Source organism: Parus major, chromosome 5 (assembly GCF_001522545.3).
Source record: "Parus major isolate Abel chromosome 5, Parus_major1.1, whole genome shotgun sequence".
In the NCBI taxonomy this organism is placed as follows: domain Eukaryota; kingdom Metazoa; phylum Chordata; class Aves; order Passeriformes; family Paridae; genus Parus; species Parus major.
Window position 1 is genome coordinate 30,955,623 of NC_031774.1, and position 14,596 is coordinate 30,970,218.

At 33.8% G+C, this 14,596-nt stretch overlaps 1 protein-coding gene across 6 annotated transcripts in view; it reads left to right on the forward strand.

The window, feature by feature from the left end:
• The window catches only part of FMN1 (formin 1), a 177,923-nt gene that overhangs the window by 87,173 nt on the left and 76,154 nt on the right, over positions 1-14,596 (forward strand). For all 6 annotated transcript variants that reach the window (XM_033515062.1, XM_033515064.1, XM_033515063.1 and 3 more), the window contains 2 exons: positions 905-1,674; positions 5,384-5,534. In XM_033515062.1, coding sequence (XP_033370953.1) covers positions 905-1,674; positions 5,384-5,534 — 921 coding nt within the window. The remainder of the gene's footprint in view (positions 1-904; positions 1,675-5,383; positions 5,535-14,596) is intronic.

Here is a 14,596-nt window from a genome sequence, read left to right on the forward strand (position 1 = left end):
CTCTTTTAGGAGCCATTGCTGTGCAAAGAATCATGGTAAGATCAGCCAGCCTCCTGATATTATCATGGTGTAACAGAAAATAACTTGTAGGGACCTAGTAACCTGGAATAGCAGTATTGGACTGTATTGGATTTTTTTAAAGGAGATATTTCTGTGCCAAATGCTTTGTATCTTCCTGACATATGGCAAGAAAAGTGGGGTTTTTTCCTTACTTACTTTTCCAGTGAAATCCTCTTGATTCTCTTGGTTCTAAAGTTTTTTTTCTTGAGCAAATTAAAATATATCTGGAAGAAATAAATTTTTAATCTAGTAGTAGCGATAAACTTGAAGAATTTATGAGTACCTCTGTGAATTTTATTGATGATAGCACATAATAGATTGAGATATTACTTTATATAATGTTTTATCTTGAATGAATTTCAACCTCTGTTGTGTTTAATCTATTTTTCACTTCCTAACATGATATCTCTCTCTATATATGTATATGTGACATATTTATGAAATGAAATAAGCAATAAACTCATGTTAAATAGAATAACATTTGAAAAAGGTACCTTTTTTCCCATAATATACCATTAATTACTACATTCAATTAAAAACCGGTAAGTCTGCTTAAAGATAATGTACAGCATTAGAATTTGCCCAAATTGATGTTCTGGATTTTTACTTACAAAATACATTTTGTTGAAACACAGCCCACTTACATTTCTTTAAAGATTAGTAATTGTCCAGTTATGTAATAGCTTGCAATAGAACCATTTAGAACTGGGAAAGGGAAGTGTTTCCCACATTACTTAATGTAAGAACATAGTTTAAATGTGAAGATTTTTAATCTACTACAGAATAAACACTTCAGGAAAATACTTGCACTAAGGGTTTGTTTTTTTTTCTTGTTGCTCTGCAGTCTCAGTTTGAACTCAGGGTATTTCATATTCGTGGAGAACATGCTGTCTCAACTGCTCAGCTTGAGGAAACCATTGCACATCTGAAGAATGAACTTGATAATAAATTAAACAGAAGAAATGAAAAAGCAAAGGATATTGGTGTTTCTACTGAAGATGATAACCCACCAAAGGCATACCGAAATGTATGTATACAGACTGACAGAGAAACTTTCATAAAGCCTACTGAAGAAGAAAACAGAGCTGTGAAGAATAACCAAATAGTACCCAAAAAGCTTAATATTTCTTCCTTGACACATAGTATATCTGCCCAAAGTGAAAATAAGGACAATTACAATGTACAGTCATCAGAAGGTGTCTTGTCTTGTCAGCCAAAACAAATGCTGCCTGCTCCACCGCCACCACCACCTCCTCCCCTTCCTGATTCTTCACTGTCCACTGTAGTTCCTCCACCACCACCTTTGCCAATGGGTCCAACTTCACTGACATCTCAGTTTGGATCTGATCCACTACTGCCACCTCCACTTTCTGAAGGCTGTAGGAATTTTCAAGCACCGCCACCACCGCCACCACCACCACTTCCAGGGCTGGGACCTCCTGTTCCTCCTCCACTGCCTGGATCTGGGTTACCTCCACCCCCTCCACCTCCTGGGCCTGGGTTCTTTTTTAATAGCACTTTATCTTCAAACCAAGGTCCTCGGAAACCTGCCATTGAACCTGGCCGTCCCATGAAGCCTTTGTACTGGACACGAATACAATTGCAAGATAACAGGTAAAATATATTTACTTGGATTTAGATTTGCTATTAACAAGTCAATGTAGAGACATGAAATTTGCATAATTCTAGAAATAAAATCTGAATCAGTTCTAGAAGTCTGATAAAATAAGTTGTTTTAAAATATATTTAAATTAAATTTATGTGTATTATAAATGAGAACTTCCTGCATCATGGAAAAAAAAAAAAGGTTGTATTTGGGCTTTTTTCCCAATAATTCAAGCACTGCATGGACAACCATAGTGACAGGGTGCTTCCTAGATTCAGCACTAAAAGGTAAAAAGATAGGCAAGAGATTAGAAAGATTTCTTTTTTTGCTTAAAATTAAGTCTGCGTTAGAATTAGAATTGAAATGTTAAAGTTTGGTCAAGTTTAGTTTCATTTTTGCTTTCCAGTCCCTTAATGTGATCCCGTCTCCAGGGAACTATGTTGTGTCATCCTCTATGATTCCAGTTCTAGAAACTGGAAACAATTAAATGGAGCCTAACCTCTGCGTATAATTCTGTCAGAGCAGGAAAGGTAAAGCTTATGTATAAACATGTGCAGCTCAGCAACCTGTAGCATGAAGTGCCCACTATGGACAAGTCTCAGTACTGATGGAGACCTCCACAGCTTTTAAAAAAATAGATACGAAATTTAAAAAAAATACCCACCTTACTGAGTGAGTTAGTGCAGGGATAGATTCCTAGATGTGCTTGAGAGAGGAATGCCATCCAGAGGGACCTTGATATGCTTAAGCAGTGGGACTGCAAACAAAGCCAAGTGCAAGGTCCTCATCTGAGTTGGTGCAGCTCCCAATATCAGTAGGATCTGTGCAATAGAGGAGGTAGATTTAGATGGAGTGTAAGGAGAAATTCTTCACTGTGAGAGTGGTGAGGCACTGAAAGGTTTCCAAGAGGGGCTGCTGATGCCTCTTTCCTGGAAGTGTTCAAGGCCAGATTTCATGGGGTCCTGTGCAGCCTGGTCTAGTGGAGGTTGTCCCTGCCCATGGCAAGCAGTTGTAATGAGGTGATCTTCAAGGTTCTTTCAACCCAGGTCATTCTATGTACAGTAACTGTAAAAATACAGTACATTCTATGTACTGTAACAGTATTGTAGTAGTTTATTCTGTTGTACCAAATCCAGAGTTACTATGAGATCTACTGTTTTACTGATTAGTTTGTAAGTGGTCATTTGGTGAACAGGCATAAATAAATAATTTTTGGCCAGGTTTTTTGAAATGTTCCTACAATCTTTTTTTATGGTACCAGATTATTTAGCTGACAGGAGAAAAGCAGTTCTCCCAATTCCACTTTCTGAACCTGCATTAATACCTTACTGCCACAGCTATTCGGCTGTTCTTTTGGATTTGACCCATTCTGACTTTCCTTCTTGTGCTTATTGCCGTAATATAGAGCTCATTAGAAGGGATGGATCAAAAAGGATTCTTAACTGACACAGTCTATTTTATTTTATTTTAATGAAGAGTTGTTCATTAATTCATGTACTGGATTATTGCAAGTGATAAAATTACATTATTGTTTGGATCTTAGAGTTCAGTTCATTATTATCTGTGTTCAAAATGATGTTAGGCTAGCAGCAGTTACCAAGATGCTAAATTTAAACATTTTAATAAGTTAAATTATATTACTATATATGGCTTAGTCATAACTTATTGTAATATTATATTTGCTATACAATATATACACACAGTATATTACGTGCACACTGTATGTGCATGTAGTAGAATATGTAATATATATGTATATTACATATGGTATTATAAAGTCTGATTCTATTACATATTATAATATACTTTGTTTTAGAAATTATTTATTGTAGTTTATTTATCCTGTAATAATGATTTTTTAATAAATTATGTATTTATTTAAATTATTTAATATTATAACAATATTTTATTTTCAGATTTCTATATTCTGTTTAAACATTTTTGAAGTAAATATCTGCAGTTAAGTGGATTTAAATATGAGTTTTATTTTACTTTGATTCTCTGAATTTATTTTGATGAGAAAGTACCTCTATTCTGGTATAATAAAACATTGTAAAGTGTTAGTATTTTATGTAAAATATTTGACAGGAGCAAAGAAACTAGTGAAATCTCAGTTGTATATCCTTAGCTTTTTAGAATTAAAAAGAATTAAATTTTTCTGAAAATTAAAATTTTTCAGAATTGAAATATTTTGGCGCAGGAGGTTTGAACATTTTGGCTTTACTTTCCCAGTATTTATTTGGCATAATTGTTTCATAGTGAATAAATAGTTGGTCCATAAATAAACTTTACTGTAATTCTTCCTGTTGAATCAACGAAATAAAAGTTTTCTTTCTAAAATAGTGCTGGTTCAGCAAGCTTTTGCAAGGTAAGGTATAATTCATAGCATTCTGATGAACCAGCATTCATGGTGTATATTAGAACTGAAGATTTCTTCAAGGGTATGCTGCTCAGATCAGAAACTGTCCAGGACTACTTCTTGCAGAACTAGAAAGAATCCTTCATTCTTTAGTATTGCTAACACGACAACTGTTATCAGGAAGAATGAAGTTGTAGAGCTCTAAGCATGTCCTGTGACACGGAATTATTATTTTTTCTATTAGCATCAGCAGATGCTAATAGAAAAAAATGAAAAGTCCCTTAAACATTTTTGATAGTAGACAGTTGAGTTTTAAGTAGAAATATTTTTTTTTCTTTTGAAAAAAAAAATTTATTTGTTTTGAAACAATTTGAAAAAAACAAATTGGTTCCTTTTGAATTGGTAGGTAGTCCATTTCATTGCATATTACATCTATGTTTAGTGACATCATCCATTTGTATTTTATAGTAGTTTTCAGCTCTTGTTTTTAATTGCAAATAATTTCACTGTCTTTTAGTGACATCTGCTGGAAGAAGTATCACCTTCTACTGATAAAGAGACAAGAGCACTCAGAAGTTTTGTCCTACACATTTTCCTGAAACATTTAAATTTTGAAGCAGAGCCCTTTCAAAATTGATGCACAATGTTTGTAGCACTCCGTATTATTTTCCTCTAATCCAGATAAAACTAGAGAATTGTGTAAACAAGCTCCCAACTGATCCAAAACTAAATCTGGTCTTGGAAGGCAAAAAAAGAAGGAAAGATAATCCACATTTAAAATTTGCAGTTGGTTGAATGGAGAAAAATACTGGCTAGTCTCCCAAAATATAATCCACATAATTACTCTAGTTTCTCAGAACTGCAGCTAGGATAAATGAGCATACAACATCTGAGGATAACATGAAGTAAATCAAGTCCTATACAAATTTCCCCAAATGCTCTTAAAGTATGCCTGAATAAAGTTTGTTCGCTATTTGTTTATATTATTTATTTTTATAGGTCTAAATAGATTACTGGGAGTTTCTCAAAAAAGCTGACATTGAAGTACTTCTAATCCTAGTTGAAGTGGCAGAAATCTCTTGACATGTATTTGCACAAGCTGCCGTTGTTGCATAAAGAACAGTACAGTACAAATGATGCATTCCAGTAGTCTGGCAGGCGTGCACTGAATAGCTGAAACTAATAGCTAATATGAATAGAAAAGCTTTCCGACTCCTCACAAGAGCAAGGTATCAGAAAGAAATGATCTTTGTGTTGCTTTGAGTTTAAATCTATCATGGATTTTCATCTGTTATGGTTAGATCTATTACAGTTTCTCATAATGTTTAGAAATTTTATTATTACCTTGCCCTTTACAGGAAAACTGCTATGCCAACGTTATGGGAATCACTGGAAGAACCTGATATACTTGACACTACTGAGTTTGAATATTTATTCTCCAAAGACACCACTCAGGAAAAAAGAAAACCATTATCAGAGACATATGAAAAAAAAACCAAGGCCAAAAAGGTATTTATTTATTGTTTCTTTGTTTATATTTTGTTGTGTTACTGTTTATTTCATTTTGAGAAAACTCCCTTTTAATTTTTGGATTTTTGTGAATGAGCAAGAAAGAAAACTATGGAGTGCTGTTTCAATCTCTATTCTCTTGCTTGAGAATGCTGGGCTATTATTTACTTTGAAAGACTTTTTGCCTTTGATAATGGAAGTTCCACTTCCCAGTGTGATAGATAAAAGTACTGTATATAAGAGTAGAATTAAAGTTCTAATTCATACCTGAAAGTGTCAGTATTTCAGGCCATTATTTGCCCTTGAGCTGATTTATAATTAAAATTAGTCATTAATTACTCCAGCAAACCTGTCTTCCACTGAGATTAATTTAATTGGAAAACTAAAATTTAAAGGAACATTTTGAATAAGGAATACCTATTTTTTTTTCCCCCAGTATAGCTAAGAAGTTGTGTCAGGAGGGGACAGGACAGTCATGTCTTTAATGGCCAAAGCTACATGCAGTAGCTGTGTTATTGCCATCGCACAAATATTGTCTGCTTCAGACATGATCCATTACAGAGACAGCTGGCACTTACCCAGTTGGGATGTGCAGACAGGAAAAAGAAATGCCATTAGTAGTATTTACTGCCAGAAAAATTCTAGACTGAAAAATAATCAATACTGTTCTCCTAAAGCAGTGTGATTACACATCAGAAACTACGGAAACATTTTAAAATATTTTTGAATTTACCTGCTTGGAACCACAAGAGGGCACTTCGCATGTCAGCTGTGTTTGCTACCTTCAGTTTTATAACACACAGAACGTGAAACATGTATATAGGTTGGTTCTCTCAGATCTTTCAGAACATCTTTGATCATAAATTCCCTGTATTGTGTCTTAATGCAGCAGCTAATGTGAAGTATCAATAAGGCTGCAGAATTTATAGAACTCAAATTCATGCGATGCAAAAGGTAAATAATTAAAATTGGGGCCTGGATGGGGACATGTTGGTATTTTTAAATATGCACCAAAGAAATGATTTGAATGAAGGTACAGTCCTTCAAATATTAGTCTGAAGTTGGGCATGAGCATCTCTGTGAAAAATATTTTGAGATATTGTACTTGACAAATGCTTGAAGTGAATGTGATATGTAGCAGCAGCTGTATCTATAAATTCCATTAGTTCACATATCTTATGCCTTCTTTGTAATATTTATTGTTACTTTTCACTAATTTACTTTTTTCAGAAATAATTATTTAATAGGAAATGCAGATTTCTAAAGAACTTTGAAGAATTTAATCACTGTAACTTTAATGGGAAATTAATATGCACAAATAGTTGCCTTTTTATTTCAAAATCTCAGTAATTAAGGGAGTATACCTACTTCTCCAAGGGGAAGACAGCAAACCATGTACAGAATTAGGCCTGTGTACTGAAAGATGAAATTATGTTTTTCATTTTCCTTGCTGATTTGTAAACTAACTTATTTGTTTGAGCAGCGTGATTTTTTAATGATCTCTCTTGGCTTACCCAAAATTGAATTGGATAATACTTACAGAACATATTGGTATAAGAACATGCATTATTTCTTGTAAGCAACCAGTGTGTTTTCATATAAAGACATCTTTTTTTATTTCTGTCAATGTTTTAATTATTCTGCTTTGTTATTAAAGGTAAACTTATTATTTGAAGACAATGGATATTTTACTGAAATTAATGAAATGAAAAAAGTTCCTTTAAAGTACTGTGGGAAAATACAAAAAAATTCCCTAACAAATAAATTCAGAATTTTATCTATTGGCATGACTTTAGTTTGGAAAACCAATGGGATTGTGATCATGGCATTACAAACCTTGGGAACTGTAGGGAATTTGAGAATTTACAAAACTTGTGGTCAGTAGTGTGAAATATTCCATCATTTGGTTAATTTAAAAATGAAAAATAAATCCACTTGCAGAATTCAAAGAAAATTTTAATTGAGTACAGAACTACTTCATTTTAATATATCCTGTCTTTTCACCTTGCTCACTTAAATGACTCATAGTAGCAACTGAATGTTTTTACAGACAGTTGACCCTCTTAGATGGTCCTGTGTTTTTCTTTATCTCTCTGAAAGCCCAGATACCTGCAGGCTGGCTCCAGTGGATCAATCTTGGTGGGCTGCAAATGATACAGTAGTAGAGAGGCATTTTATTTACTTAGAGGAGGTTTATTAGTAGATAACAACAGAGATCTCCTGTAGATCAGTATAAAGCTGTCTGTTTGGCTGGTTCCATTTCTGGATTCTCATGCTTTTTTTTGGCTCCCAAAGTTCCTTGCCTTTTTTTTAACAATTATAACTACCTACTAGTGTTTTAGCAAGAATCTTTTTCTTTGCTTTGGTACATAAATTTATGCTTGTCTGGTCTTAAAAATGGTACCAGTGTCACATTATAGGGGATTGTACAGTCTGGTTAAAGATGCTTCTACAGACATTAAAAATCACAAATCTTGTAAGGCTCATCATATAGTACAGATATAGCTGATGCTGTGTTATTATATACTTACTTATAAATTCCTTTTTCATGTTCTCTAAACAAACCTTTCAGAGCAAGATATAGGTACAGTGATTAAGTTGTAGTGCGTGTTTGAAAGAGTTAAGCTGTTTTATTTAAAGATACCAGTAAGGCTGATCCACTCGCTGCATTAAACCTCTTCTCTGCACAAACCATGCCTTATTTCATAGCATCTTATATAAACTAAGTTCAGTCTCTTTGGTATTTGGGGAAATGACAGACCAATAGATGGTGCAGGTCTGCTTATTAAAGCATGATTATTCAGTACTTTACTCCTTGAATGAGAGTTAATCAGTGCCTCACAGTCAAATTCCTTTTTCAGTTGGATGTAAGATTTTATCTTTTGAATTAGAGGGTAATTGTTTAATTGTTTATCATTTAACTCTTTGCAGTCCCAAATAAAACAGTAGTACTCAGCTTATTCTCAGAATTATTAGTTTTGTGAAACCAGTTAGAATAATCTGTATGCTTAGGCTGTGAAATGAATGCTTCTGTGGAAGGCCTGTAGAAATTTCAGTTTGTTCTGTTCTAATGCATTTTTCCAGGTAGTAGACACTGTATGACAACACAGATTAAAAATTTATTGCTATGCTGTGCTTTTTTTTTTTTTTTTTTTTTACTTGCAGCTGATAGACACCATTTTCAGCCAGAAATGTCTAAATGTCCTGCATAAGCTGCACCAGGGGAAGTTTAGGTGGGGAGTTAGGAAGAATTTCTTCACAGAAAGCATGATTAGCCATTGGAATGGACTCTCCATGGAGGTGGCAGAGTCACTGTCCCTAGAGGTGTTTAAAGAAAGACTGGCTGTGGCACTCAGTGCCAGGGTCTGTTTGACATGGTTGTGTTCAGTCACAGGCTGAACTTGATGTCAGAAATCTTTTCCAACCCAGTTGATTTTGTGACTAAGATAAATAGAATGTCTGGTCTGTTTTCCAGTACCATTTGGGAAATTACACTCAGGAAACTTTTGAGTATGTATTCATATATATATATATATAAAAAACTCATATATGTAATTACAATATAATATATATTTTATAAAATGAATATTTATAGTATATCAATAATATTTCAATATATAATCAATAATATTTCTCTGCATACATATAACTACACACTCACTGTCAAAATAGGAGAGTACACTGAGGACTCTGTGGACTTTTTTGCTGGTTGTAGTTACCTTGGTATTTTCACTTATTTCTTGGATAGCAGAATACTAACTCTGCAGCCACCACCTATTTGCGAGAGGCTTCCACTGTACAGAAATAGGTCCTTCAGAAGGCTTTCATATATCTGAGATCTGGTCTGACAGACAGAGATAATCACAAAGCTGATGCAATTAACCACAAGGTTAATATGATTAAGGATATTTAGCTGCCTAAAAAATAAGATGGGGTACAGCTGGCTAACTGACTGGTAATTCAGCAGAAAGAGTCTTGGCATTATAGTAGCTCACAGGAGAACCATGAATTGTCAAATGATGGTACTACTAAAAATGAAAAGCAAAACTCTGATAGATCAAGAAGTATTGCTTGCAAGACAGACTTCTCAGCCATGTCTCAGTCAAGAGCTGCATCTAGATTTAGGCACTACAACCCTTCATTAAAAATATGCTAACTTTAAAGAGTCAAGAGGGAGAATGATGAAAAGTGAAGTAGTCTCTAAGGAAAGAATCAAATTATTATGATTGTTTAGTCTAGAAAGGAGAAGGTTGATTGGGACACATAGTATAAGTGTAATCAAGTGCATGCAGCTGCTGCAAAGCAAAATTATGAAAAGCTTTCTAAGAGCAAGGATACCAAAGGAATGCAGAAAAATTTTGGCTAGGGAAATTGTGTTTCTGTATTTGGAGATCTTTAGGAAAGTTTGTTTAGAATGGTATGCATATAATTGATAATGGTCTTGAAGTACAGAAATGCTGTGAATGACATTTTTAGTGCCTTTTCTACATCTTGAGACTGTCAATAAAAGACACAAAGTCCACTTTCTGTCCATTGTCCTATGGATTGAAACAGCTGTCTATACATTTTCAAGAATGGAAACACTTTCATGATTCCCAAATTTGTTGCATTTGTGCCAGACAGAAATAGCTTATTGGGTTACACTGAATTCTAGAGACTTCTGGCAAGTATGTCGGGGGAGAAAGGAAGGGCAATTCAGAATCTAAGCAGCAATGGTAATACTTAAAGGACTGCATAGAAGGTGATATTAATTATTTTTAGAAATATAATTTATTTTATAGTAACTTCAACATCATAAACTTATTTATAATAACTACTTGATAGTGATACAATGTAAAAATTATATAGGTTAAACAAAGGTCAGGTGTACTTTCCTAGTACACACACACACACACACACATATATATATATATATACTTGAAGACTTGAAGTTTGTTATGGTAATACTTATCTGGGTTTAGAAGCTCTGCAAACTGTGGGTGCTCATGCTTCTTTGATCACGCAGCTCTTTGGAAAATGTAGCACCTTTGGAAGAACTTGAAATTTTTTTCCAACTGTACACCTCTGAAATAATTCAGGAAACTCTTGCTCTTGTGCATTTATCTTCTCTGCATGTGTGCAGTCTTTTATTTAAAGTTCTGCTGTATTATTTAGATAATAATAAAGATTGGTATTCTGAGATTTTGGTATTATGTCTTGAGAATAAAATTTGTTTTTTCTGGTTGAGAGAATTTACTGGCTAGATGAATATATTACGCATGTCCCAATATTACAGCAAAATGCTATGCAACATGTTTAAGTATTAAAAATATAATTCTTCTCATAAAAATGTTTTTGAATTAATACTAGATACATGAGAATTCTATTTGGATTCTAATGAAGTAATGTAATTACTTTATATTAATATAAATAAATGTATTTATATGTTTATTCATATTATGAAGTAATAGATATGAAGTATATGTAATGCAGTAAATGTTTGGAGTTGATGTCCATGAAATGGAGAAGAGATGATTGCTGACTTTCCCAGAGACTCTAGGTAGATTAATATATATAGAAGAAGTGGGATTTATTTAATAGTTATTTTATAGTTCTGAAATGGTCGAATTTGCAGCAGGAAAAGTTCAAATTACTGGAAGAAAACAAAAGTCCCTTAGCATCTGACTATGAATAAAATAAATAAAAGACATTATTTGTTCTGTATTAAGCTATGATACTCTGTAATTTTAAAAAAGAGATATTTAAAAAGCAAGAGTCCTTAGCTGCAATTTTTTCCATGTGCATTTTGTAGCTCTATTCCTAGACTTAATGCTTATTTTGAAGTTGTATTCATTTTTCCAATATATTTGAGCACTTGTTAGTAATTTATTCTCAATAACTCAAGTATTTTCTATAGTTTTTCAAGAAACAGGATAGTTGGATATTTGTGATGCCACTCTGTCTTCATCTTACCAAAAAAAATGAGTAAATGTCAAGTAATTTGTGTCAGGTGTATGCTCCAAATGAAAGTCCATCAATCATTTTTGGCCCGTTAGTGCAATGATTATAATTTCAAAGACGCAGGAGGACATTAAAGATAATGGCTTTTCTGTTGTCTATTATCTCTAACAGACTTCACATAATTATTAACATGTGTTCTCATTTACCAAGAGTGTCAATATTTTGAGTGAATTGCATTTTTTTAACTGAAAGGGATATGCCTGTCAGCAAGTTTTTTGTCCATCTAGCTAAATGAGGAATTGCAATTAATAAATTTTGTGTTTCTGCAAGAAGGGCAGATATTGCAGAAAATGTTGGAAGCTTTGCAGGGTTGAAACACAATGACTGTCTTCAGCTGTCTGCATAAGATAATAAACAGTGTTCAAACTGAAGCAGAAGTAGTAAAATGCTAGTGCGTGCTCTTCTGAGGCACTCTCACTTTTTATATTTTATGCTGCGCTGAGAAAAATAATCGGCATTCCTTGTTTATCACAAAGCTGTGAAATCATGTAGACTATAGAAATTATCCACAGGATGACTATCTATTTTGTGGTTTGTCTTATTTTTGCAGTTATGATAGGCACTGGGATAAATACTAGCTCATTTCATGCCTCCTATTTGAACCTGATAAATTGCTATTTGTGTATACTTTAGAAAAAGGTTAAAAGTAGTGGTGTTTTCAAGCTAATAAAATTGTAAATAGACTTAAAAAATATAAATCTATGGTTCATCCATGTTAAGGAAAACAGTCAAATTTGGTTCTCCCTTGAGTAGGAATATGAGAGATAGTGTCTAATCTTAAGCTTCTGAAATTGCATTGGCAACTCTTGGGGAGTGTATATGCAGAATGGCTTGAGGCTTTGGCTTCTTGTGCAGGATATTCTTCCTGTGTTTGAACAGGGTGTCAGGAACCTACTTATGGGTTGAGACTGTTGATTTGCTGGAAAAGTTGGTGAGTGGGAATGGAGAGAAATGCTGTAATCTGCAGGACAGCTTTTTAGCTTATGGCTTTTCTCAGTAAATTTAAATATTATGGAAGGAGTCTATGCACCACCAGGAGGAAGGATTTAGCTTTTAATCACTAAAGTAAACTGAATCTCTTCAGATTTCAGCACCAGTGTGTGTTCTGGACAGAATGTAGACATTGCAGTTAGACAAAACAGTAAAGTCTGTGGTATAGTAATTAATTAAATACATTTCTGGCTACCTTAGAGAAACACCTTTTAATAGGAATGACAGAATAATTTATTAGTGTATTCAAGCTTTGGTAAAAAGGTTTGAAAGATGTAGATGAGACACTTGTGTACAGCAAGTCAGCTAACTTAACATTAAAAACCAGGGGAAAAAAACCACAAAAAGCAGTAAATGCTATGGATGAGTGAAGTAAATGAATTATTATCAGCAGTTACAATTTTGTCAGTAAGCTAGAAGATTACTGACATTACATTCATTACACCAATACATTCATAGTCTGGAGAAGCAACAGGCAGCTGGCAAACCCCATCAGCTGGCGTCAGCTGGGTTGAAGCTTCTTACCTGTCACTGCCAGCTACAAGCAAGTCCCAACATGCTGAGAGGTGATCAGTGATTTGTCTTTTAAAAGCATAGACTAAATAGTTCAACACAGTCTTTAAAAACTTTCATTTTATTTGCCTTATGTTTTTACTGAACTGAAAAAGTGATGAATTTTTTTGTATCTCCTTTCTATTTGGAACTCACACACGTATGTAATTTCCCCTTAGTGACTGCCAGAAAAACCATCATTTGGGACAAAATTACTGTATTTGAAAATTAATTCTCTGGTTTACTACTGATTATATATTTTAACTGCAAAGTCTTTCAGTTTCACATTGATTCTAAAAATCTATGACAAAATTCCTCTGTAGTACTTTGCATTATAACTATGGGTTTGAAGCAGTTTTATGCTCAATTTAAAATACTCTGTTGTCATGGTCCTCCATTTTTGCTCTCTAAATACTAAAGTATTAGCCTTCAGTGACTTGGTTGAAGCTGTTTCAGGTAGTCTGCATCTAGTTTGATGCCTGGTAATTGTGACCATGTGTACATTTGTCTAAAATGCATGTGAACATACAGTCAGTTGCCGTTTTAAATCATTAATCTCTGGTTTAACTTTTATATAGGACTGTCTTTAAGGGTTTTTTTCATGAATCGTTTAAGGAGGAGGTCTTGCTTAGTGATGTGAGCTAGTTTGATCATATATGGAGAATATATTAGCACTTACAAAGACTTCAGTAGAATGATTTCAAATGTCATATTGTCTACAACAGCTGTAGTCTGGAAGGGTTTTGCCTCAAACTAGGCATGTCTAATGGGGTTTATGACAACCTCTGAATTTGCCCTGAACAAGGTCAACTAGGAGGTCAGTGAATGCTATACAAATTGTGTGCTGTTCAAACCTGTAATTATCCCTGTAAGAAGTTAATGTGCTGCGGAGTTCAGCAAATTCATGTAAAGCTTCAGAAATGACCATGCTAAACTGAGCAGTTACTTACATTTGCTCAGAGCAATCAGTCAGCAGGATGTGGTGCTTCCACAGCATTCATTTATGGTAATTCAGAGCAAAATCATTTTGTCTGCTTATGTATTCAGGAGATAAAGAGTCTGAATTTGTCATTTGAACAAAACACTTTCCACAGTATTAATTTTTTAATATCCATCATATGTGCTGTACATATAGGCAGAAAAAACTCTCAGGATAGATTTTTTTTCAAATTTTGGCAGAAAGTATGCACTATCTACTTTAACATAAGTTTAATATTGACTCCTACAAGAGGCACTTAAAATATCTGTCAGATCTTTGTTGAAGAGAGCATGTGTTTCAACTTGTGCTTGTATCTTCCAATTAGTATTCTAAGTAAGAACTAACTTAGTACTCCAAGTAAGAACTAACTTTGCATTTTCACTTCACATCACAATGATGCCTCAATATCAGTATCATTTCTCTTTTTTCTCTATTCATCAAAAAATTTAGTCCTGTATAGATGAGCAGCTAACTATTTTCATAGTTAAATATTTGTAAATCACATAAAACACAGGAAACATTTCTATTAGTTAGTACAAAT